The sequence below is a fragment of the Acanthaster planci genome, linkage group LG11 (genome assembly GCF_054643075.1).
Source record: "Acanthaster planci isolate LZ-2023a linkage group LG11, COTS_SCS, whole genome shotgun sequence".
Taxonomy (NCBI): domain Eukaryota; kingdom Metazoa; phylum Echinodermata; class Asteroidea; order Valvatida; family Acanthasteridae; genus Acanthaster; species Acanthaster planci.
The window spans coordinates 15,547,673-15,574,026 of NC_141787.1; the positions used below are offsets into that span (position 1 = coordinate 15,547,673).

At 40.5% G+C, this 26,354-nt stretch overlaps 2 protein-coding genes across 5 annotated transcripts in view; one reads left to right on the top strand and one right to left on the bottom strand.

Annotated features, from left to right (window-relative positions):
- The window catches only part of LOC110976278 (retinoic acid receptor RXR-alpha-B-like), a 47,335-nt gene extending 23,326 nt beyond the window's left edge, over positions 1–24,009 (bottom strand). The window contains exons 1-2 of one of the 4 annotated variants that reach the window (XM_022229397.2): positions 23,816–24,009; positions 8,643–8,690 (exon numbers count right to left, since the gene is read on the bottom strand). In XM_022229397.2, coding sequence (XP_022085089.1) covers positions 8,643–8,690; positions 23,816–23,837 — 70 coding nt within the window. In that variant the 5' untranslated portion in view covers positions 23,838–24,009. The remainder of the gene's footprint in view (positions 1–8,642; positions 8,691–23,815) is intronic. The other 3 variants (XM_022229395.2, XM_022229396.2, XM_022229398.2) reach the window with 3 other exon arrangements.
- LOC147797502 (uncharacterized) lies at positions 5,401–7,827 on the top strand. Its single transcript, XM_087143115.1, has one exon. It carries the CDS (start codon positions 6,190–6,192, stop codon positions 7,039–7,041), a length of 852 nt encoding a protein of 283 aa, XP_086999241.1. The 5' UTR covers positions 5,401–6,189; the 3' UTR covers positions 7,042–7,827.
- Positions 24,010–26,354: the final 2,345 nt, after the last annotated feature.

The window sequence follows — 26,354 nt, forward strand, 5'->3', positions numbered from 1 at the left end:
GGAAGTTCTTTCAACATACATGTGACTGATGAACCGCAAAATCTGTTCCATTTTTCGAAACAAACTTACATAACATCGCAAGCATGTATTTGATTTTAAAAAACCATTCCCATTAACATACATGTACATGTACAGTATTTGTAACCTTACACCCATGAATGAAAGTTTACAAAATAAATCAGCTACATGCACCGTACCTGTGCTACTGGTACACAACATGTTGTACATGTAATGTCAAAGGGGTTAATTTTAGCAATCCGTCCATATTCAGTCTCAGACTGTAGGCTTGATAGATGCTACTGATATACATATGTACAATGTACTAGTATCATTGCTGGGGGCTATCTATTTTTAGTTACGGAAGGGGGGGACAGGGGGATTGATTGGGTGATCAGGGAAGACAAACTCATGATAGGATCTGAAACATTACAAAAATGTGTCCACCAGGATGTGTTTCTGGTTTTTGCTTAACTTCCATGAACAAGGGTGTGTATACATGTACATGTAAGTACATGTACATGTGCAACATGTCCTTCGTGGGTTCATATACGTGTACACTGTATCTTTAAACTGTGTACACTACCCATGCACATGTAGTGTACATGGACATGAACATGTACACTGTATCTTTAAACTGTGTACACTACCCATGCACATGTACTGTACATGGACATGTACATTGTATCTTTAAACTGTGTACACTACCCATGCACATGTACTGTACATGGACATGTACATTGTATCTTTAAACTGTGTACACTACCCATGCACATGTACATATACGGTACACGTATACGTCATACACCTACACGGTACTGTACATGGACATGAACATGTACACTGTATCTTTAAACTGTGTACACTACCCATGCACATGTACTGTACATGGACATGAACATGTACATTGTACACTGTATACATGTAGCACTAATGCCAGGGGCTCCAATATCCTTCCCTAATTAATTTACATGTGCATGTTCCATGAATTGCTGCCCATCGGGACAACTTCAGTATGGGAGCACAGCTCCATTATCTGTCCTTATCTGTGCATGGCTCATCATAACTGGGCCGTTTGTACCCTCAAATGTATGGAGTAGGAAGTACCTGCACATTCACCAAGATGTTTACTTTAAGGCAGCAGTCTGTGGGGATGGCAATAATTCAAAAACAAAAAGTCTGACGGGTGACATTTGCCCAACCTGTTAAGTGCTTGGAATTCCCTTTTGCGATTAATCACGTGGAAGGAAAGTGTCATTCCTAATTATTTCATTCAAGGTTCACGGACATTCAGGGGTACTTCATTTCCAGTAGCTTGCCATGTACATGTACATGTACACTCTTCTCCATGTCTTGAATCAGAATGTTGCTAACGGACAAATGATCCAAGCACTGAAGTACATGTCATTCTGAAGAGAGAGTAGTATTTTGTATCGTGTGTACTTGTGGGTTGGTTTTTTTCTACTCATGTCAAAGGGACAACTTCTTTAGTTAATACTGTTGCGTATCTCTGAATTACTGTTATTCATTCTATGTTGCACTTATGCCTAAGAGTTTTCTTCATCACTATAGCATCGTTGAGTATAATGCTGTTGAATGCAGTTGAGCCTTATCTCACGTGTTGCCTCGCTGCATGATTGCCAGAGTTGTGCATCGCATTTGACCCTTGCGACCATACATGAATATGCATAGTCATTGACCTGCCCTGCGTGTCGCCGCTCTGCTCTTGCTCCGCCCTCCTGCCATGCGGGCGGGAGACACTTCCGTTGTGTACCGCAGCCAGCCTGCTTGGGCATGACCTGCACCAGCGTTGCGTCATTTCGCATTACATATGCTGTATTTGCACACACTCTGCTTAGAGACAGTGGCCGGGTAGTCCTCATTGGTTATTCTTCTAAAGAGTTGCATATACATACATGTTTATTCATGATACGGTATGAGAAGCCCGAATTCTCTTTAAAAGGCGAGGATTTCCTCACTCTTGCTGTCTCGCTCCCTGGCCTGACCACTCGTTGTTGTGCGACACTGACCACGAATTGTTGTGCGGTCCGATACATGTTATGGGCAACAGAGTGTTGTGTGATTCGAGGTACATGAAGTAGCCCTATGCTCGTCCGGCACATATACATGCAGCTGTGTGGCTGGCGGAGCCTTAGCGGACCACTCCTGTTATGGTCAGTCCGTCTGACGGAACTTCCACCCCGTGGTCAGTTGTTAAACGTCACGCGTGTGCCTTGCCTGCTAGTAAATAGCCCGATACTCTTAAAGCTTAGTTGCAATACTGTATGCTACCACGAATCAACGGATGCCACCCTTGCTACTTAATCTACTGTGCATAATCAAAGGAAGAAGTTGTGAATGACCCGGAGTCTTCCTGTCACCCCAAAGTCCTGCTTCCTGCCATGATTTTAATTGTTGACCCCAGTATTAATTAATCCCAATATGGGGGAACACGGCAATATCAAGTCAGGACTGAGATACATGTGTGGACAAACACTTGTCCAGATAACATTTGTAGTCCTTACATCCATTATTTCAACATGTGCATGGTCCCCACCATCTGGTAAAAAAGCATGTGTGTCTTTCTGGTGGTGGTCAACGAGACATGGTTGAGACATCCACCCTTTCTGAAGATTGCATTCCACCTGTGCAAGATCTGCTTTCTGGCCTACTGCAGGTGGCATGGGTGGCTAGTGCATAAAGCACTTGCCTCTCACCTGGTCCTATGTTTGATTCCCGGCCCATTGCAGGTGGCATGGATGGCTAGTGCATGAAGCGTTTGCCTCTCATCTGGTTGTGGGTTCAATCTTGACCCATTGCAGGTGGCATGCATGGAAAGTGCAGAAGGGTGCTTGCTTCTCACCTGGTTCTGGAACTTCTGGGTTCAATCCTGGCCCAAGCCATACGTTCATGGAGCTATTGTTTGATTTTCCTCTGTGCCAAAAGGGCTTTTCTTTGGATCTTCTAGGTTTTTCCCACGGTACAAATCAACACTTTTAATCTCTACCCGTGCTTCCTGATCAGACAGGGGTGGTTATGCAGCCATCTAAGGGACCTCTGCATGCCTTCCGCTTAACCACACTGTAGCTGTGTACTTCGTAATTCAGTCTTGCGACAGCGAGTTGGCGTTATTAGCCAACATATATTTATTATGAAGCGCATTAAATCAACAACATTGTCAGATCATCTCGCTCCATGTTTCAAAAGCAGAATTTCCAAATTCTATTTAAAAACTTCAACCTGTACAAGAAATACACAACATCTTCTTAAGATAACTGCTTCACAATTTCTCTCTTTGACAGCTTTTCCAACAAGCAAGCGAAGAAAGTACATGTACACGCAAGTGCACAGGAGCTGGCCCTGCAGTCAATAAATACCGAAACTTTCAAAGCAACCACTTTCACTTTTCCAAGAAAACCACCAGCCAATTTATCAATTTCCAAGGGGGGGGGTTCGGAACCTGCATATACATGTATCTGCACATGTACATTGTACATTTACTGGTAATTCCAATTCTTGTACATGATGCACATGTACGTGCCTAACACCCCACTATGGCTTCGTGTGTTCACGTACAGTATGTACGTGTACTGTATATTACAAAGGATGTCAGACTCGGCTCAGCATTATGCATTTAACATTAGAAATGCAGGTCCTCTTTCCCCACAAAACTATATGTAATTTATCCTTAGTTTGGTGAACAATGAAATAAAGTTCCATATTTTTGCGTGCATAAAACATCTTTATTGCTGGCCTGCTGTCATAGTGATGTGTTACCACATTAAACAATAATACTGTGGGTTCAATCAGTCTAATTCGGAGTTTTGGGAGGGCCTGTAAGTGCCAGACTGTTTGGCTCTTCCCCATTTAACGAGCAAAGGTTGAAACATAAAAGATGTGCCATTTACATTCCACTGATCTACATACGTGGACATGTATCATAAAAACGGCAAATTTCTTCAAAGGGTAGCTTCAATCAATTTGTTTGGCACAGACCTTCAAAACGCACCTCAGTGTCTCTGTTATTTTCAACCTTTGTTTCACTCTTTCAAAGGGTATTTCACCGCCTTCCATGTTCATGACCAAACAAATGTATATGTGTGCATGTAATTGGATTTTACCATCGTACCCATCAGGTATTGAAACCAAGGTGAAATTTACTGCCAAACTGTACAACAGAATTCAGATACGAAACATATGTTCATATACATGTAAACATGTGCTTGAAGATATCGGGTAGGTGATGACTTGAACAAATGCAGGCCCACAGTGAAAAATATTGGAGATTTTCAGGCTCTCTGTTTTTCTCATTCTAGATCTATCGTGTGATGGACTAGTTATAGCTTTGAATGGTCCTCTGTGTACTCTTCTTGGCTGACATGTTTATACAACCCGTGTCAAGCATATGGTGGCGAGTACTCAACATCAAGTACGTTAACATGTGCATGATGTTAACACAATACATGTACAAGTTCACCAGTACAGAAGGGGGAAAAAGAAAAGTGTGCACAGTGGGCCACTGCCAAGTGAAAAAACAAATCAAATAATACATGTAACAGATAAAAATAACCAATATGAGGCACTGCCTCTTTGCCAATTCGGCGTCAATACATACACCTAGACATACATGTAAAATATCAACCAATACGTTCATTGTTTGGGTTGCCTCAAGTCAGGGCCAGTTTAATTTCCAAATGCAAGGCAAAACTTACACAATACAGAGAGAGAGTAGAGAGAGAGAGAGCGCTGCTGTGTGCTCTATGCGATAGCCCGAAGGTACTAATGAACATGGGAAGGTTGCAATTGCATGATTTCACTTGCCTTGTTAGGCAGACAATGACTCCAGTTGACTCTTGGACTTGCCATCAAAACAGGCAAAGCGGGGCTCTCTTGGAAACAGCCGGCCACAGTGTTTCATTTCCAGAATACCATTTGTGGTGTTTTATTTCTGAAATGCACGGCTTGCTTTCCTGTGGAATGCCCAACAGTCAACTGAAGGTCTGTTTCTGATATTTTTTAAAATGATCTTCCGGGGATGTACATGTACTATACTGGTACATGCTCGATATGCAAGTAAAGGTTACGGTAACATTCAATGACATTTTCATTGATGAAGATTTGATGACTCATTTTTTGGGCTGAAAATGGAAAATAAATCCTACTGTATTCCTGCTTCCTGTGTAACTTCAGAGTGGCGATAATTTGCAATGCCTCTCCAATCAATTTGTGCTGTCATATTACACAGACCGTGCATTAGCGCATACACCACACCAGAAACAGGAGACTTATGCTGCAAAACGGCAATGACCAAAACTATTCACTGTTTTGCATCCCATGTTACACATACATGTAAACAAAGCGGAGCCAAAATTACAGTGTAGAAGTCATCAAGCGTAGGTGTGGCAGAGCCAGAAATGTTTATGTTATTAAGTACACGTTTGTACATAGAAGTAGTTCCCCTTTAAAATGTTTAACTTTAGTTTAGAGTTCTTGATTTTCTTCTAGTAGTGTGCCCCCCTGTTTATTTGTTTAAGCCCTGGCTTCCCCCATATAGAGTTACCACATGGTCTGGTCACACTCAGTGTAGCAGATCAGCAGAGACCAGTCACCTTCACATGTACCTATGTATTGTTCCTCCTAACTGGAGTGTGGTTTTCTGCTTGAGTCCTATTCTGCTAGGAGTCAGTGATTGAAGTCCGAGTGTAAATTCATAAGGTCCATTTTTACGTACTGTGTTGGGTTTTGGTTTTGGTTTTGAGTCTTTTAAAGTCTTAGTCTTCGGGTGGTTTTTAGTCCTTGAGTCATTTTTGTTTTTTTCATTTTTCCTGTACTTTTTCATTAATAAATTATTTTTTGTCCCTTTTTTTTGAAGTCAAATATTGGTGTCTGAGTCCTTATTAATTCAGTTTCCTGCGACTTTTCCTTCAAAGATCCTTGGTTTAGTTAGAGTTTTTTGTTGTTTTGCTAATTCCTCATAGTGTGTCATTTTTCCCTGTTACATTTTTTTAAATTTGTGGTGGAGAATCCAGGTTGGGAGTATGTTTTTTTTGTAAAACTTAGCTTGAAACTGTTTTAGTAGGGACTAGGTCATTTTTCTTTCTTTAAGGGTTTTTATGCTCTTTCATGTTAATTGGTCAGAGGTTAGGTCCAAACCAATACAGTGTTGTTTTAGTGGATCTGTGAGTGGACACGATGACGGAAGCACTGACTACCCTTCAGTTTTGTGGATTTGATCCACTTCCCAATGGTTTCACCCGAAGTTGCCAAGAGGAACCAGTGACTGTTGACCAACGGTCCAGCATCTTACAGTTACTGCAGCATCAAGCCTGTATGCAGAGAGTCATACTGCAACAGTTTCACCAAATCCACACACTGAAGGCGATGATCACCCAGATTATTGGCGAGCAGCAACGACAGAATAGCTGCATTCACAACCTGGAATCCATGCTGCACCGTGACAAGACAAAGTCTCCCAAAGATGTCCCAGTAACTCCAGTCCCCATCAATGAGTCTACACCCAAGAGTCCTGAAGCCCCCAGAGTCCCCTTTAGACACCCAAAAGCAGTCCCTGCCAGTGCTCGATTCAATGACGAGCCAAACCATGAGAGTGGAGGCACAAGTGGCCACGGTCTGCGGGAAGCCCAGCAGCGAGATCCAGCCATACAGAGGGTCGTGGATATGAAGCTGGATGGTCCCAAGAGGATGAGTCGTAGCAAGATGGCCCATGAGCCCAAGGTGGTGCAGCAGTTGCTACAGGTGTGGGATAACCTGGAAGTGAAGGGTGGCCTACTGTTTTACAGGACTGGTGGAGCCAAGGTCAAATACGTGACGGTACTACCCCATGGGATGAGGTATGACATCTTCAGGAGCCTTCATCACAGTATGGAGACACTAAGCTATGGACAGGTGCTAAAACTCATGCAGCAGAAGTTCTTTTGGCCCAAGCTTCACAATGAGACCATGGCGTACATGAGGCAACACCGGAAGCAGTCGAAGCAGATGTCCACTCCTGCCATTCCTCCACCAGAGGAGTTCCGAGACTAATGTACATGATGAGTCGCTAAAATACTAGTTGTTTTCCTAAATGCCTGAATGTATCTGGTTGGTGCTTTGAATTTAATAATAGAATGATACCTGTCGTTAAGTTATGCTGTATAATATGTGTATTAATGTTTGTATTAAATTCTGTTTTATTTGCATTGCTGAGGACAGCAATGATTTAAGATGGGGCGAGTGTGGCAGAGCCAGAAATGTTTATGTTATTAAGTACACGTTTGTACATAGAAGTAGTTCCCCTTTAAAATGTTTAACTTTAGTTTAGAGTTCTTGATTTTCTTCTAGTAGTGTGCCCCCCTGTTTATTTGTTTAAGCCCTGGCTTCCCCCATATAGAGTTACCACATGGTCTGGTCACACTCAGTGTAGCAGATCAGCAGAGACCAGTCAACTTCACATGTACCTATGTATTGTTCCTCCTAACTGGAGTGTGGTTTTCTGCTTGAGCCCTATTCTGCTAGGAGTCAGTGATTGAAGTCCGAGTGTAAATTCATAAGGTCCATTTTTACGTACTGTGTTGGGTTTTGGTTTTGGTTTTGAGTCTTTTAAAGTCTTAGTCTTCGGGTGGTTTTTAGTCCTTGAGTCATTTTTGTTTTTTTCATTTTTCCTGTACTTTTTCATTAATAAATTATTTTTTGTCCCTTTTTTTTGAAGTCAAATATTGGTGTCTGAGTCCTTATTAATTCAGTTTCCTGCGACTTTTCCTTCAAAGATCCTTGGTTTAGTTAGAGTTTTTTGTTGTTTTGCTAATTCCTCATAGTGTGTCATTTTTCCCTGTTACATAGGCATACCATACACGGACTTCATAATGAACAATCACAGCATCTGACGCTGCCTACAAGTACATGTACATGTAGCTAGAATTATGTGACTACGAACGATGCAAAGCAGCCTCTGGCATCACTGGCGGCCACAATACGCAGGTGACACATATGAACATGAGCGCCACTTTCAGCCACAGCCAAAGGATGGCTGCACATTGGGCATGTTCTCTTCTACCCTCTTGAGTTTGACATAGCCCCTCCCCCTGCCATGTGTGCTTCACAAAAAGACAGCATATTACAGCGTACATGTACAGTGGCAGTGTTGTTCAGTACAGGCAAAGTATTTGGACTGATATGATACAGACACTTGTGTGACAAGTCAGTGAGCAATGTGTCATTCCTTCCACTTAAGATTCTTCCTGCAATTTACATAGTACATGTAACCAAAGTGACCAAACGCAAAGTTATATTCACTGTGAAGTGATAATCTTCAAAGTATTATGCCAGCTGTTATACGAGCACTGAAGCAATGGAAATGGACAAAAGGTTAACAGCCTGTTTGACAATGTTAGCTTACGACGACTTCCCGTACCATTTTGTCCCTGTTTGTTGGCTTAGTATTTCCCAGTCCGCATTGTTTTGACAAGGCAAGTACAGGATATGGATTCACAACTGATAAGGATGGAATGGGAAGGGACTGTGTCGATGAAACCAATGGGTGCTAGCAGCTCACCCTCAAGTTACAATAACTTCATGGGTGTATGATTTTTTTCTTGTTTGATTTTTCTTTATAAAATAACGTTAGAGGAAAATCAATTGTCACGTACAGTATCCGGATGCCGGGGAGCACTGGTCAGGTGATTGTCGACCTTTACCTAAATATAAGGACAAATAAAGCCAGAAATGTTACAAACCGTCAACCACAATTTGCATGTTGCATTCATTCACACTAATACATGTGGGGTATATACAGAAATGTGAATGTTTCATGTATGGCATTCAAAAGGGCACAGTCTTCCGACTCCATAAATCTTTTGTGTTCAGGAACAGAAATGTGTGAAAAGCCGGTGAATGTGAGGATAGAGCGTGGACTGCCGGGAGAGCGGAGAAAGGAAATGGGAGAAAAAAGATAGTGGCTCACGGGGAATAAAATGGAAGTCGTCATGACACAGACTTTGAACTTCACACTAATAGGCTGATTCTGTAGTGTACTAGCTTGATGTGGTGTTAACACAGAGCTGTGGTTTTTACACCCTTAAAAACCCTCAGGGAACAATCCGTTGTCTTTTGAGATGAAGGCGGCCAATAATGGGAAAATCAACAATGACCACATCTCATCATTAACCATTTTAAAACTACAAGACACAACAAGCCATCAGCAGTCATTAATGGCAGGAACTCCTGCAAACCAGATTCAAACAAGCAAGCCAACCTGACAAAGCATGGTGGTTGAGTCATTAGGGATCAGCACTGTACATGTACTTGTAATTCACAGGAGGGTCCTGGGTTCCAGTCCCAACCAGCATGCTTGCAATTTTTTCTCAAAAGCTCTAAGTTGAGTACACAATTAGTGTTGTATTCTGGACCGCTCGAGACCAATTCAAAGTTCCCACATGACTATCACAAGGCCTCAAGTCTGCTTTCAAATCGTCAGCCATTCAAATGACTGCAACAAAAGTATTCCATTGCCATGTGACTTGCGACTGGTCCTTCAACTGAACTTGTGAATGGTCCTGAGAACATTCAAGTACGGCACTAATAAATCGTTTTGTGGTGTTCTTGTGCTACACGTACCGGGGTACAGTAGTTCCAACTATGACGCTGGTTGCAGTAAATACATGCTCTTCAAAAAGTACAAATGTGAAGGCAAAGCTTGTATTAAAATTTCTAACCATCTTTTCATAAATCATTTCTATTTAAAAAATACACAGTGCCACAGGGAAAACAGATGGTTTAGCAGGTAGTTTCATTTTGTGATTTTTGGATCGTCAGTAAAAGCCCAAACTTAATCCCGCTTCCATGGAAACATGTAATATTTTCTTAAAAGCTGACTGCTCAAAGGCAGGTGGACTGGTAATTTCCACACTAAATCATGACATGTCCTGCAGGCAGCGGATGTCCATGTATTGGCCATTCTGAATGCCTGTATACAGTACATGTGTCAGTTAGACTCCAGATTTGTTCCCTGGTGAAGTACTCGGATCAGTGTCTCTACATGTATGTATGTCTGCCCCTGAATCCTAAGCAAATGAGGTGGGCATTTGACAGAAAAGTCCATGGACACAATTTTTCTTTGCTTTTCAATGAATGTTTCATGATGTAGAGTCCACAGTGGTGTCTGAAATGTAAATCATGGCAATGCCAAAACCATAACTACTTGTAATCAAACTGTACATGTTGCAATCATTCAATACATTACATGTTCATGTAAATGTAGCTGTGAACATGTACATGTACTGTACACACAGAAGAGTAATAGACCATTCGCAATCAGGCTACAGTAGGAACTTGGGCCAAGGTTGGATACACTGGCCGATTGCTTGACACATACACACTGTACATGTACTGTACATGTACACACAGAAGAGTAATAGACCATTCGCAATCAGGCACCAGTAGGAACTTGGGCCAAGGTTGGACACACTGGCAGATTGCTTGTGCATGTGCACGTGCATGTGCATGTGCTTACATATGGCAGGCTCCTCAAAATAGGGACCATTAGATAATGTTCAACTTTGGGGGTTCATTTTTCCTGAAGTGAACAGCAGTAGATTAATTCCCAATGTCTGATGTAATGAGGGAAGTCATGGCTGATATCTGGAACAATGATGACCGTGTCCATCTTTCATCTTAATTGGAGTTGATCAATTAAAGTCTCGAACGTCAGCATTTTTGACAGATGTGAATAACCTGTTGAAATCCTAGCCAATAAAATTTTAGCAAGGAGTGATAATCCCCATGTTTATTTTACACAGATTTATATGTGGTGACAGGTGATAATATTTACACCTATAAAAATTACAATCACGAAATTGAAAAAATACCTCTCACAATTAATCGGGTCCCAAAGTCGGCAGTCACGAACGTCATTCAATTTTGTCATTAGTGTCAAAAAAATGGACTGTAAAAAACCAGTGAGGAAAATCCAAATCCATGTACAAGACAAACTTTAAAAAAAGGGCAAAAAAGCATTGCCAAACCATCATCCTTTTACGACTGGACCGATCACATTTTCTTCAAGTACGTTTCCAAAAACTGCAGTCCAAAATACCGATCGTGGAGATTTTGCGGCTTCATTCTCTCGCAGTGCCATTAGAGAAAGTTTCGCTGCATCATGGCCTGTTTGACCTTTGACATCAATCCACATAGTGCATCCGCTTTTTCATTCAATATTCATGAGCCCCTCCATGAAATGGCGATGCTCCGAGATTTTTCTCTTCAGAACAAGGTTTCTCAGAGAAAATTGTTCATTCTGAATGACGTTCGAAAAAAAATGACGTCCGTGACATAAAATACGATTCATGACAAATATCTAATGCTCAAAGTTGTTAATTTTAGTTTAATTTTCAGTGGGGATATCTCCAAAATAAGCGGCAAAATGAACATCGCGCATGGAATTTTCAAGCACTATATGTGACAGTGTTTTCGGGATTCTCATACGTCATGCATTTTGTCAAAATTTTCAAATCAAAATTCTGTCAAAAATGGTGTTCGGAATGAACATATTGCACTCATTATAAATTTTTGATGCAGCCAAACTTAAAGATAATTTTCAATGGTTGAAAGGTATAAGACCTGGCAGATATGCTGGTATAGTGAGAGTGATTATGAACGGTAAGACAGCCAAACTTTCCTCATCATTTTCCATCAATTTTGTGCTCTTTTTTTGTGGCTTATATTTTTTAAAAGTTATTTCTTCGGTGTTTCAAAATGCATCAGTCGAAAAATATACTGAATTCTCCTTGTTGAGTGAAGTTTTGAAATTAAGTTCTCTGGTGTAAACACTTTGATGTAAAACTTTATTGAATTCAACTGCATTTGATTTGTACTAGTAGCCAACCAAATGTCCATAAAATGTACACATTATCCCTACACGTGTAATCATCCCCAAATAATCATTTTTATAAATGAGAAGGTGCTAATTTGTATTTTACATGTTCAAAGTCGCTCTTTTAGAAGTTTTGAAAAATGACATCCAGAGTTGCATTTTCGTCCATTTTATGAAGAACAAGCCATATGTATGCACTTTTTAAATCAGGGCTCTAAAACCAATCTTTTGGGATCTAGAAGACTTTTCTGATGACAGATTTTGATTCAGTTTGGCAACCATCTGCTTCATTGAAAAGTGTACATTTACTTTGATTAGAAACACAAATTATGCACTGAGCCAAAATTCTTTAGGATCTTTCCATTTTTATGAAATGAAAAAAATCAATGTCTCCACACTGATTTTGGTCATTTTTGCTGTTACATTCCCTCCAACAACAAAGTCAACATGGTCACTCATAAGCCCACGAAACCAAATCCAGCCAAACACTTCCCCCACCAGTCAATATTCTCCAAAAGGCTGATGGAGACCAGGTGTGACAAACTAGATTTTCCAGTCTCATCTGGATGAATCAACACCTACCAGATGGACCAGTAAATTGACCTTTCTGTTTCCTGATAATTAGGATCACATCAATCTGTTTGGTTGGAAGACCAGCACTGATGAACCACGTTATTATTGTTACAACAATCTCAGCACATGCAGCTGTTGGTTAAGTGGCTTAGTTGCAAGTACACCCTATATGTACATGTAAGCACATAAACACCAATTAAAGGTAAACTGTGATTGTATATGGATTTGCCAGCTGTTTTAAGAAAATGGATTAGCGATGGTTCATGAATTTCTCCCTGCTGCTCTGCCATCCCAATAGGTAATCACAGCTCTGGGTGAAGGAAGAAATTAACTGGAGTAAGATTTCTCCTGCAACCTCTGGAACATTGAGCACGGCCTCCCCAAACTGAGCTACATGTATAAATTTACATGTAACTGACAGCTTTTTCAAGATGTACATTTATGTTGCACATGTACATGTACATGTAACACTTTTTACACCGTGCATGTACAGTAAAATCTCGATAAGTCGAAGCTCAGGGGAATGGACAAAAAGTTTGAGTTATCCCACGTTCCAGTTTACGAAAGTTACACGCTTCAGTGCACACGAAACCTTACTGGCTTACGGCAGTTGGCCTGCAAGCTGAATCCAACACGGATTTTAGGCTATCCCTACTTTGCAAGTTTTCTCAAACCTCATCATTACACACGTTTTTATGTGGTACATTAATAAACAATTAACCAATGAAGTTAAATACCGGTACCTGTGTCTACGTCTTGAGAATTCATTCATTTGCTTTGCTTGATCGGGCTGTTACCGCATAACGCAGCGTGCGGGCCAGTCGGTCAGGGTTTCCGTGCTGGGTCACGTGATACATGTACAAAGCGCTTGAGGGCGCATCATTCGTGCCTGATTTATTTTACGCGAGCGGTTGATGCCCACTCAGGGCTTGTCGACGTGACAATGGCAGCCCGTGTGAACATGCTCTGCTCATCAGAGAAAAAGCCGTGCGCGTGACAGTAATGACTCATAATGAAGGCAAGCATTCTTTCATCACTTTTTATTCATCATTCTTCAGTGTTTTTTGTTTTAATTGGCCTACCAAAACTTTGAGATGAGCAGCTTTAGTGGTATTGACGTTTTGAGTTACGGATAGTTTATTGCACATAAAGGCCTATTCTTTTGTCGGGAACACAGAAAGACGTGGAGGTAAACGGAATTTCGACTTAATAGGCTTCGACTCATCGAGATTTTACTGTACATGTAAATGTACCCACATGTAACTCTATGGGGTGTATGAAAAGTTGAATCAAACCTGGCAGCTTAATTACAATTGGGTATTGCATGCAAAACATCCACAGCTTTTAAGGGGGCCCATGTACCGGTAGCTACAATGTACATGTCAAGTTTAATTTTAAGATTCATTTAAATGAACCGTATACCCAGCAGAAGTTTTTGGTACAAATTGTAAAATTTTGATACTATAATTAATTACAAGTTTAAACTAAGAATCACTCGATAATGCTGCCGCTCTCTGTTACTAAAATCATGCGAGGATGAAAACACAAGCAGAGCACAAAAACGAAGCTAAATTATATTTTTAACACGTGTGGTGCATGTGTACACTGCCCGCATTAATTAAAACGCAGGACAGATCACTCAGCACTGGTTTGCATACAATAAATGAATTCTAATGAAATCAAACAGATTACGATGAATGCGAGGAAGTAAGGGAGAGCAGCGAGGGAGCCCGTTATGAAAGTGCACGCCACAAAACCACTGCCGGCATTATTTTAGGCAGTGGCCAAACTCCTCACGTGGCTTGCAGGCATCAGGCGCAAGCCATAAGGAGGCAGAGACTGCACACGCTCAAGACAGAATAACACCATCGATTTCTCGTCTGTTTCTGGACGACACCGCACGTGGCCGGGCTTAACGGATGACTGGCCGTGGCCATGTGACAATGCTCACAAGTGTGGGCGGTATGTAAAAGAAATCAACTGGCTGATCTCAAGCGGCCAATGAGGGACTTCCTACAGCAAGAAAACATTACCAAATGACATCCCCACCCCAAAAAAAAACAGTCTTGCATTCATCGTGTATGAGTAAAATATGAAAATGACCCCAACAGTCCTGAATCCTCCAATTTAAATACAGTTACATGTACAGGTACTGTACGTGTACTCTAGGGAGTTGGGGGTCAAATTACATTTACAGGTCCAAAATATCACTGCCGTTAATCACTTAAGCAAGCTACAACTCCTCAGTTGTGTTTAAAAAGAGAGAAAGTTATCCAAGTTGATTTTAAGAATTCTCCTCAATTTTGTTTTTTGAAAATCAATGTCTAGGGGAAAAATCATCTTACATCAATGGAACGAACTAAAATTAAGTTTAGCTAATCAAAACATCAGAGATCCCGAACACTGTCTTTTCTTTATTTCTTTTTTGGGGGGGGGCTTCATCCAGTACATGTCCCAGTCATGTATGTTTTTCACATTATCAATCACCATTTAAAGTGACTCAAGGTAAACATGTGCGCATACATGTACATTGTATGTACATTTGCAAGTAAGGGTAGGACATTTTACACATTTAAACGAAAGAAGTTCCAAATCCGTTTACAGATTTTCTCAAACGTTTAAACAGATTTTTGCCCCTTTTAAAGGTTCGATGGTTTGACTGATGCAATCTAGCGTTCACTTTAATTGTAAATGATGCCTGCGAAAATGTAATCTGATTTTCATAACACTTTCCCGTTCGGCATCCATGTAGTTTTTGAGAAAAAAAGGTGGATTCTAAAACAATAAAAATTTGCTTGTTTTAAATGCCCCTACGTAATCTACATTTTTACATTGGTTGGACCATGTGCATTGTTGAACTACATGTACATGTACATGTATATAATTGTTCATATATATATGAAAACACTGAGGTGGGTAGCGGCCTCAGTTAAGTAGTGGCTACATGCTTAAACAGTATGAGGAAGTTTTCTTAACATTTTTCAAATGAAATGTAAATTTCCACCCTTATGTACAAGTACCTGTACATGTACCATGTATGTGAAACAGTACCTCTTAAGCACAGGTAGGCTCATCCATCATAATGTGCAAAAACATGTCCAAACAATCTCTAGGGAAATTTGATACTTAAAAACAGTTTTTCACCCCCAAATCTTTTCCAATTCACCCTTTCTAAGGTAAACCAAAGTGGGTCACGCTCAATTGTAAACCGGAAGACAGCTTAATATTTTGTCCATTATTGCTGCCTTTTCAAAAGAAACTGGGCCATGCCAGCCGGGCCAAGGGAGAAGGTACAAAGGAACATGAGGAACAAACACTAAAAGGCCAAGTCATAAACCACGCAGAGAATACCTGACAAGCTGCCTCTCAACTTCAAATGGTTAATGAAACATGTTTCCAACATGCAACTCCGTTGCCCCACCAGTAACTTTGCACAATAATTTTTTGTCACGCAAGTGAAGCATCACATGTAGGCTATGCAAAATAGACACGATTTACCACAAATGTAACTTGACCTACCCAAGTTTGGTGAAATTGCCCACTTTTATTGTCATATCTGACTAAAAATTTATGTCGTATGTAATAAAAAAGTGGAAAGGAGTTTATTAGGAAGTGCACTTTAACTTCTTAATTAGCACATCATATTCATCATATTCATCATCATCTTTAATTCAATACTACCGATTCTCCTCAAATAATCTTAGTTTAAAGACTAGTGTTTTGCCTGTTCCATTACTTCAGTAATTATCCAGCACCATTAAAAACTGTCCGACCGTGCTCAACTGGTTCAAACTTTGAACACTGGATATGACACTGTAGTGTACACATATCCACACAACCAAGATGTACTTTGTGCACAGGTAACCAGGGAAAATCAACCAGCGGAGGACAAATTTTGATCGTCAATAAAACCTTCCCATACATGTACCAGTGCATGCAAGAACCTGTGTGCAAGTAGGAAACAAGTGCAAGCATACAGCTTTGTGCTCCACACAGGTACCAGTAGCTTATGCTTCAAAAGATTTCACTAGATTGAGCGCAAATCTAAAACATCTTTGCTTGGGTGCCATAGTCAATAGTTCTACATACATGTATCTATAATGTGCAGCCAGCTCTATAGTACATGTAGACCCCTCTAAGTACTACATGAACATCCACAAGTCTGGGTACCGGAATGTACATTTTACATGTAGGCTACCGTATGTCATGTGCAATGTGTTATTTGCCATAAACTGGGTCAAGTATCCAGGCCTGGTGTTGACAAGTTAACATTCTCAACTGAGGGGCAATTACATGTTTGTACACACACACATGACCCCATTTCAACATTTGGGTCAATGTAATGACTCAATTTAGAATGTCTGCAGATGCCAAAGCATTAAGCTGGACACTAACAGGCCAGAGGTAGACATGCAGCACGTACAATGCCCTCTAGATGCTGTTACAGTACCGGTATGTACAGTAAATTGCTGAAGACCAGGGGAACGGATCGTTTTATTGAATATCAAATGTGTTGTACCACAGAGGACTTCTGCACTGTTGCATGAAGCATGGAACTATTAAAAAGTATGCCAATTTCATTTTTTCACTGTTCAGTGTACACAAATTTACAAAGACATGTGCGCATGGTATGACAGTTTGTAAATATACACCTGTATGTATTGTACACCTGTATGTACATGTTTGTGCAAAGTTACATGTGGTAAGCTGAGCCAAACTACATGTACATCTGTGTAATAAAAAAAATTGCCAAGTTAGGTGTGATTTGTGTACATATACATGTATCTCCTACATGTATTTGTTACAGTCCCAAAGGACAATTCCGCCAGCACGCTAAAAAAAAGTCACAAAGCCACATCAAATTGTCAGCAAGCATTTTTGGGTTGTAAATATTCTGGACTTGGGGCCTGGTTCTCTGCACTCTGACAGCAAAGTGCTTGTGACTTCTGGCTGACTAGGGAGGCGCCATGTGGCCCCACCACAAGGCTGGGCTTGCAAGGCCACAAGCTCAGACCTTGGACGCCGATGCAATTACACCCTTGAGACAACCCTAGTTGGGGATCCTGTACCCAGCCAAGTTCGCCATGCACGCTGGCAATGAGCACAGTCCACTACAATGTTTGGTCCTTCATTAGAAGTGTTTTTCAAACAAGTGCCTTACAGTATTTGTAGGTATCTAGTACTTAGAAGGTCTGTCAGTTCTTCAGTACAAAACAGAATATAGATTGTGAACTAAGGATAACCACAGTATGGATATGAAATAAAAATTGTTGAAAAACTTGTAAGCAATGTATGCTAAAAGTTGTAATTTCTGAAAAAAATTCAATTAAAAAAAGGAGTTCATTGTGCATATGTAATGTAAGTTGGAAATTATGCAAATTAGCATTTGGATGAAAAATTGGATAATTTTTAGACAGTTCAGTGATGGACATAAGGGGGAAAAATGATTAGCAAATGATGCTAATCAAATTGTCATTTGATTAGCAATTTGAATAATAAAGTGACTAGCAAAAACAAATGCAACAATGTGTGTAACAAAAATTTTCATTTTCCAACGGCTGTAGTGAATGTGTTAATCAGACTTGTAGACTGCTGCTCCAGCGTCAACCATGGCATGTCATTCTGCCAATTCCTGATGGTGTGGTTCAACGGAACTTTTGGCATTTTTGACAGTTTTAGTAGCAACGTAAATGCGTGGGTATAGTATGCACGAGTAATAGTGTCAAACAACAACGTGTACATGTACATGTACGAGAACATGTAGTTTGTGTCACCAAAACAAACCACATGTACATGTACTGTGCATATAAAAATGATGGAAACTCGGGGTAAGTGCTAGCGTGTTTTTGCCGTTGATTTACGCACAGTCTTGGCCGGCCGTAACGCACCACATATACCGCGCCGCGCCTGCCGGGGGGCATTTCCAGTGAACACTGGTCGTCGCGTTGTTGCCAAAATAATTTCCGCAATCGAGCCAACAAGCCGGCTGGCCGTCGCCACGCAGGTATGTCGAGCGTCAGTCGTGGTTTTGCATGAATTATCAGAAATTTTGATTTGCGAAAAATGCTTAGCGTTTTCAGATTTGTCTCACTTTTCGTCAAAAATGTATCGCATTTTGCGACGCGAACCCAGTTATTTCCATCACTGCAGTTACTAACTTTCTAAATTATCAAAAAACTTGGCCTTCCAAAATTTTCAAAGAAGATGTGTAACAATACAAGATCGCTTTACACTTTGCAAATTTCAAAATAATGAAGTGTAATAAAACTTGTTCCAAATTTCACAAGGAAAATGATACCGTACAAGACTACAAGCATTTTAGAAGTGTGCAGGTGATAAACCAAAAATCAATTTTGTGTGGCCTCAGTGGCAAGTGTTAACTTCCCTTTAATACATGTTGTCAGACTCGGACTACAACCTCAAGCTCCAGCTGCATGTGTACGCATGTAAATGTACTGTATCCCTTCATTATGACTTTGCAATCCTTGCTCATGTACATGAACACGCACTACAGGAGAGACAATCGGTAGAGGAGAACTTTGCGACCTGCCAACGTGACTCACTTTTGATGAAATCAAATTCCTCGGCCAGTACAGATTAGGGTCATTGCACTCTGACCAAATTAAAGTTGAGTTGGAAAATATTGTTGGAGACTGTCTTTGATGAAAATTACATGGAATGCTTGTAGAATTTTCCGGTCATGTCTCAATCTGAAAATCACTGCCAGTGGTCGAAGTAAAACTTTTTATTATACACAAATAGACCTTAGAAACTTAGAGATTTGCATGCTAAAAACTTTGAATTAAAAAAAATTACATTTTGGAGTGACTACTTCTTAGTCAAGATTCACACTATAGCAGAAATTATCAAAATAACGAAAACTTCAAACATTAAAACATTGGGAACAAATTAACTGCATGGAATAAAACACAATGCAACAAACTGTTCTCAGTCTTTGGTCCTGTGAGATTGGATTTTAATCCCAGCATACATGAAGGTATATATGTACCTCTGCCTTCATAATAAGTAGATAAGCTGATAAGCATTCATGCACATGAAAACTGTCCACTGACAGAGCAAGATATTACATGACTTTACACGCTGGGTTTAAATTTTTACAAGACTCACATGCCATGTATATTGTGCCACATGCAATTATACTAAATGGGAACTGCCCTTACCACTAGAGTTTATAAAAGCAGTGTTGATACAAGGAATTAACGTTGGGGGAACTAACAGGGAACCCCTTGTGAAGAGCCCATTGTGTACAATTCTTTACGCTTTTTTTCTCTTACACACAATGATTATTGCAGTCTTTTCTTTCTCCACGACCTTATGGCCTTGTTGCTCAAAATAAGCCATGGCACTGACAGTGTGTCTGTAATTACTTAATCCTGTATGCATGTACATGAACATGTGCAAGCATGTACATGAATACATGTATGTGTACATTTGTACACAACATATTAAAGGTGCATGTACGCTTCGCAAGAAACCAGTCCAGTATTACCAACAGCCTGTTAGTTATAATGCATGACACATCTCACACTGAGGGTGTGACGCCATAATTTTTCTACAGGCAATGACCTCGTCATCAAATACACCATTCAAAACACAGGCCTGAGTAAGTGACCACAGTACAGGTAGGGTCATTTTAGATCCTACATGTAGGCCCTACTCATAACTGGGGCACTAAGGTGAAAACACATGTATCCTGGAAGGATCTAAATGTGATCCAATATTGCATGCGGTGTCAATACATGTATTGTACTGGTAAACATGTACATGTACATGCAGCTTGTTATCTTCAATGCCCTAGTTGCTACATGAAGTCGATTATCTGAGGTCATGGGTCAGTGGGTATGAAGGCAGCCCTGTTTACAGGTACCATGTAGTCCCACCTCAGCTGGTATGGTCAATGGGGTTCTATGGTTGCATCACCACATGGGGGGGGGTTTCAATTCAGTGGTGTAAACCAGTCATTTTTTCCCAAGTCAAGTCAAATTTGTGACCGACTCTGGAAAAATAGGTACTAAGTCGCCAGATTCAGGTTATGAGTTTTTGATATGGCTGGATTCAGTACATCATTTAAAAACTACAATTTGATATGAATGACCCCTGTCGTGCGCTGCGTTCCGGAGATATTTAGACATCCACATTTTCAGATTCAATAAAAACCCTTTTCAAGAAAAAGTGTAGCAATTGGAAACACAATGCTAAATAGGATTTCTTACTGATTGATCAATTTTTCATCTTCACTCATCAGTATCCAAGTGTGTGGTCACAAATTCTAAAATATAAATATTATAGAAGCTATTAAAGGAAAAACCACAAAATCACATTTTTGAAGAAATTTTGCCCTCTCCAAATAGAACAGGCCATTACGTGTTTTGGCATTGCGCAACTTAATACTCTTTTTTGCAGAGCGGGTCACATTTTCCCCAAATCCCAAGTCAAGTCTCAAGTCAAATTTTCCCCAAGTCAAGTAAAGTTTTCCCAAGTCAATTGTTGATAATCGTATGGTGGGAAGTAGTTCCTTTCCCGCCATTTGAAGAAGCGTCTTCCGTTATGCTTTCAGATTATGTACATGTACAGAGTACAAAGAATATCGCTGCGCTGAACAACAAATGAATGTCTAGGAATACATAAGCCTCAAGATCGCAGCGTGCGGCTGCCCGTGCAGGCCCGGCTGCACAATGCATGGACAACCAAGAGGCTTGCTTTCAGGCTCCCCAGCCAACATTAAATGGGTCAGAATTAACCAGGCCTTTTTTTTTACCGAATGTGTGAAGGCACCCAGAAGTTTGTGTCTTTATTTTTAACAAACCTTTTGTCACAAATTCAAATTTAGTCAAGTCAAGTTACAAGTCAGGTTTTTTCCAAGTCATGTCTCAAGTAAAAAAATCAGGACTCGAGTCCAACTTGAGTCGGAGTAAGGGACTCGAGTCAACACCACTGCGGTCATGGATCTGAAATGACCCTACAGAGCCCCCACTGTGTCAACTCAACTCCAGATTAGATTTGTATGGAAACATTCTTGGGCTCAATTTTTTTTAGGCAGTGCAGAGAGCTACATGTAAATGCATACATGTACAGTTAATTAAACCTGCACATTGATACTCATTATTCAACATTTAAATGAAATGTTTTCCGTCAAAACACAGTTCTGCTACATTTGCTTTTGCTTTTAAGCATGACATTCTGCAAGAATACAGGACCACAATGAAACTATGGACCAATACCTATTTAAAAAACATAGAGGTCAAGTGTCAAGATCAGTGTTTGTAACAATGCAGCAATTTCAAATTTTTTTTTTCAAAATAAAAAACCAAATTTCTACTTTTACATGTATACTACAGGGGCATATTGAAATCTGGGGAAAAACCTGAACTACTGCACTACTGGAACTATGTCCGTGTTCATCTTTACCAGACAGGGAAGGACCAATGATTTCCTGCTGGATGGAAAGTGAAGATTTGATTAACAACCCAGCGGAATTACTCACATTAAATTGGAAGTAGCACATGTACATTGTAGCTTATGAAGTCGGCACATGAGCACTTGTAGGGAATGGAACTTGCAACTGAATCTTAACCCTAACCCCCCCCCAGGGTTGCTGGCCCTAACCTTCCCCATTCACACAAAGTTAAACACCCATATGGGACTTTGTGCAAAGAGGCTGTTGGACTTTGTTTTTCTGAGGTATGCCAAACCCAATGCAAAACCCTGCTGTTATGGGCCTACCAGACCTATCCCCACAGAATTATTAAACACTTTACTACTGTTTAATTCTGTGTGGTTGGGGAAGGTTAGGGTTAACAGTTTAGATAAACTCAAAAATTACTAGTTTGTACAGGTTTGTTTTGAGTAAAAAGTGCACGCCAAGCAAAATTTCTGGACTCATTTTTAAGGTCCTTTGGAGTGGACAGACTGTGATACACCGATGTTCATGTGCAAAGGTGAAACACGGTGACAAAACCACCTCAGCTTGTTCCACTGTTCGTCATACACATCATGCACATTTCGGCAACACAGAATTGAAAACTGTTGACAACTGCAATGCCTCTTTTCAACTCCAAACTGACTATTGTAGCATATCCACACGAAGATTCTGAAACTCTAGTGAACCCTGACCTCTCACGCATCTCACTAGGAATCTTCCAAAATCCTCCACCACACAGGAAAATTTTTTGGACGTTCAACACTCAAAATCTTCCAAATCTGGGTTGAACATGAACGTGGTCCCTGTCAAAATATCACTCATGTCACAATAGAGAAAGGAAATTCTCACTCCTGAAATAGGTTTGATCTATTTTACTTGTTTAATTGTTTATTAGTTTTAATAATTATAATTGTGATGAATTTTTGGTGCTTGTTATTTTTTTACGTACTTTTAACGTATTTTAATCATAACATGCAACATTCTTGTAAGTTGGCTTGTTGGACCACGACAAGAATGAAATAAACTCATGAATGAATAAATGACTGAATGAATGAATTTAGTGCCAGAAATTGATTTCCGGTCCTGTTGCATCCGACGTGTCAATTAATTCTACATGTACATGTATGTACATGTATCTACTGCTCATGAATTCAAACCATATGTGAATCGACCAACAAATGGCAATACCAAGCGTGTTCTAAGTAAAACAGTTGGTTTTTTCCTCTCCTAAATTGAACTTTTCTGGACATGTTTTTGCATTCTGACAGCTAATAGTAGCTAATAGGTCACTGTAGGGAATAATTACTTGCGTTCGTAGGTGGAACTCTTCCCAAGTGTTTTGCTTTACAATGCTTTGTTTTACACATTGCTCTCTAACTAGCACAAACTACATGTAGATTTGGGTCTATAGAATAGCTCTTTTTCAGGTGTGGTTCGATGCTAGCTACATGTACCCAATTTGTGCACCATGTCACTGCAGTGAATCTTGTATAACACTCAGTCTTGGGGATTCTTGTGTAGATGTGAAAAATATGAAAAAGTGCACGCACACCGTTTTGGGATTCAAAGGTCAAACAGGTTCAACCGAGGACACATTTTTAACCGGTCAATAAGTCGCCATTCAGGGGACAAATCGGGCCAGATTATCTCCACATTCGGCCCACGTTTACAAGCGTCAAATGTGGCATCTGGTAATGGTGGTTGTGCGAAGGGTTAGCGTCACAATTTGGGTGGAAGAAGGGGAGCAAGTTACATGATTTATGGCAATGGCGATGCTAATTGTGTTACCTCATATGACCCCGCCGTCGTGCAATGCATCATGGCACGTAAACGGGTATGCGTACACACACACACGTTCAACATTCACCCAAACGCAGTAGTTCAACATTACCGCAAAATAACGCACAGTTTGCCCACAAAAAACTCATCATACTCACCAATACTGGACATACCGTCCATGATGAATGTGTTTCCGATTCCTCTGCCTTGATGTAAGATCTAATTCCAAACTGAACGGCTCGAAAATTGCCAATAAATAAAGCGATGCGAGGGACGTATTTCTGCGAAATTTCACATTGTAGTCCACTGTAGCATTGCGAATTGCGCTGTGTGCGTGCAGCTAGCGCTGGCGGTCGTGAAGCCTCGCGCCAGTCTACCTAAGTCTAGTCGCAGACTCAACGATTATAAGAATGGCGTGTACCTCGACATTATTCTAAAAATAGGTCAAGTCTGGTTCCGACAAGGTGGCGTTGATAAATGTACGCAAATCCCGTCTTCTTAACTTTTGTTGATTTCCCACTTATGAATAAGCTGCTAACTTATCTTCTCACCGCACCGCGTTACAATAACTCCCAGCAACCAACACAAATACCTGAATGTTTAAATCCACGAAAAGATTTATTCAGTGCTGTTTAAATAAACTGGAAAGCCATTTTCGCCTCTCGTAAATAATAACGCAATAAAAGATGTCGTTAATTTGTTTTCCTGCGAAGCTATTTAACCAAATCGTAGGTTAGGGCAATGTACCCCCCACTTATGCCACATTACGACCCCATCCTAAACTTGCCTTAAAATTCCATCCCATGATTATTTTTGAATGATACTCACGAAAATGAATCATTCTTCTCGGTACACTGTCTCATGGAACTATAGAAAGGGATACCCATGATTGTACCGGATGGTTTTGCTTTTCATGATTGCAGAAAATTATATCCGACTATTTGGTTACGTAACTTTAAGACATTTGGCCAAATAAAAGTAATGAATCCACACTAACCTGTGTTCATTTTCTTCTTCTATGGTTCATTGCAGAGGGCCTATTCGAGATTACAAAAGGGGGCGATCCTTGAGCTAAATAGGGAAAGTTTGTATTTATATGCAACGCTAAGACCGATGAGGCAAATTAGTGAGTTGTAAAGAGCTCCAACCCTGAACTAAAATCGAGACAGCTTATACATCTGCTATCCGAAAATCGAAGAGTACTGAAAGACCAACCTAATATCTTCAATTATAATTCAATAATACGCAAATTCTGACAAAAGGTCTGCAACAGAGAAAAACAAGCCTCAACCTCAAGTTAGCATTGAACGGACGGGTGTGAGGAAGCAAGTGTCCATTTCAATTTCTTAGGTAATAAGCGCTTTATAAGGTTTATCGTTGCTATTTTGACGCGGGTGTACAGCGATAGGACCCATATCATCCGTGAACCGCATGGGAAAGACCGGATATTGTGAGTAACAATAATTGCCCAAAATCAGGTCAGTCCGCCCTTGGAGGGTTTGGCGCCGCCCATGTTGCCTCCGGGGAATCCTGCCTGGAAAAATCCTGAGGAATTATGGGGTGAGTGTCGCATGGCGGACCAGGACAGGAAAGGATACGAGGTAGTCTGCAGAATGGGCTGGTAACCTTGGACTAGAGGGAACCCTGGACCGGCGTGGGTGTGGACCCTGGATTTGCTTGGTTGCTCTTGAACAGGTGGACGGGGCCCAGACATGATTTGAAAAATTGTTCTTGTGAATAGAGCAGGGTTTACGGACCAGACACTGCGTATATGTACTGTTCAATGGGGTGAATTTGAAAATTACAAATGCCTGCTGTAAGCAGATTGTAAAATCGTTTCTTGAGCTAAGCTGAAAAAAGTTTGCAGACGGCCTAAAATCATGCAACTGCGACCGTGTGATGCTTTCATGACATGAAAACACTGTGCATTCAAGACCCTCCCGGTCCTATGTCTGATTTTGTTTTGTGTTGTTTATTTGTTTGCTTAGTTTTTCCCTTTCCTCATCTTTGTTTCTTTTCTTTTTTAGATACTGGGTCACATCCTGAGGTAATACTAGACTTGATGCCGCCATGTACTTGAAAATATTATGGCCGCTTTCAACCGTATCCCCGAATGCTCCACTTAACATTATTGTCAATGTCTGTTGTGAAACTTTGCAAATGGTGAATGAGTGAGTAATAGTCTATTATGAACGAGTTCGGTAACCGTTCTATTGTAAATTTTATTGACTGTGAAATGTGAACTTTGTGCACTAGTTATTTGGTATTAAAGTTTAGACCACCCAGTAGAGTTTTACGATACGTCATCACTTTACTTCCTGCGCACGCACGCCGCACTGCTGGGACGCGTGGCGCGTTTCGTCTCGATCTCCGAAATGGCAATTCAACCTGTCTCCCCGCTGGAGGGCGGCATTTCATGATACGATTGTGCCCAATTGCACCGCCCACCGCCACATCTAGAACGTAAGCATTATTCGGTAAAATAGGCATACGGTGTCTATCAAAGGCCAGAGCCTTTTAATTTTTCATTTATTTTAACTTTTTTGCCTTGGCTCTTTTGCTTCAACATCAGTCATCATTAATTTGCTAAGTTTTTTTTTTAAAGGAAATAACACATTTGGAAACTGTGACGTTTTATTTCCTTAAACCGAAAATAATTTCTGAAACAAAGCCCAAAATAAAAGAAAACAAGAATGG

Bases quoted from the DNA above. Each gene is read 5' to 3' on its own strand.
- LOC147797502 (XM_087143115.1), top strand. From the start codon at position 6,190: ATGACGGAAGCACTGACTACCCTTCAGTTTTGTGGATTTGATCCACTT.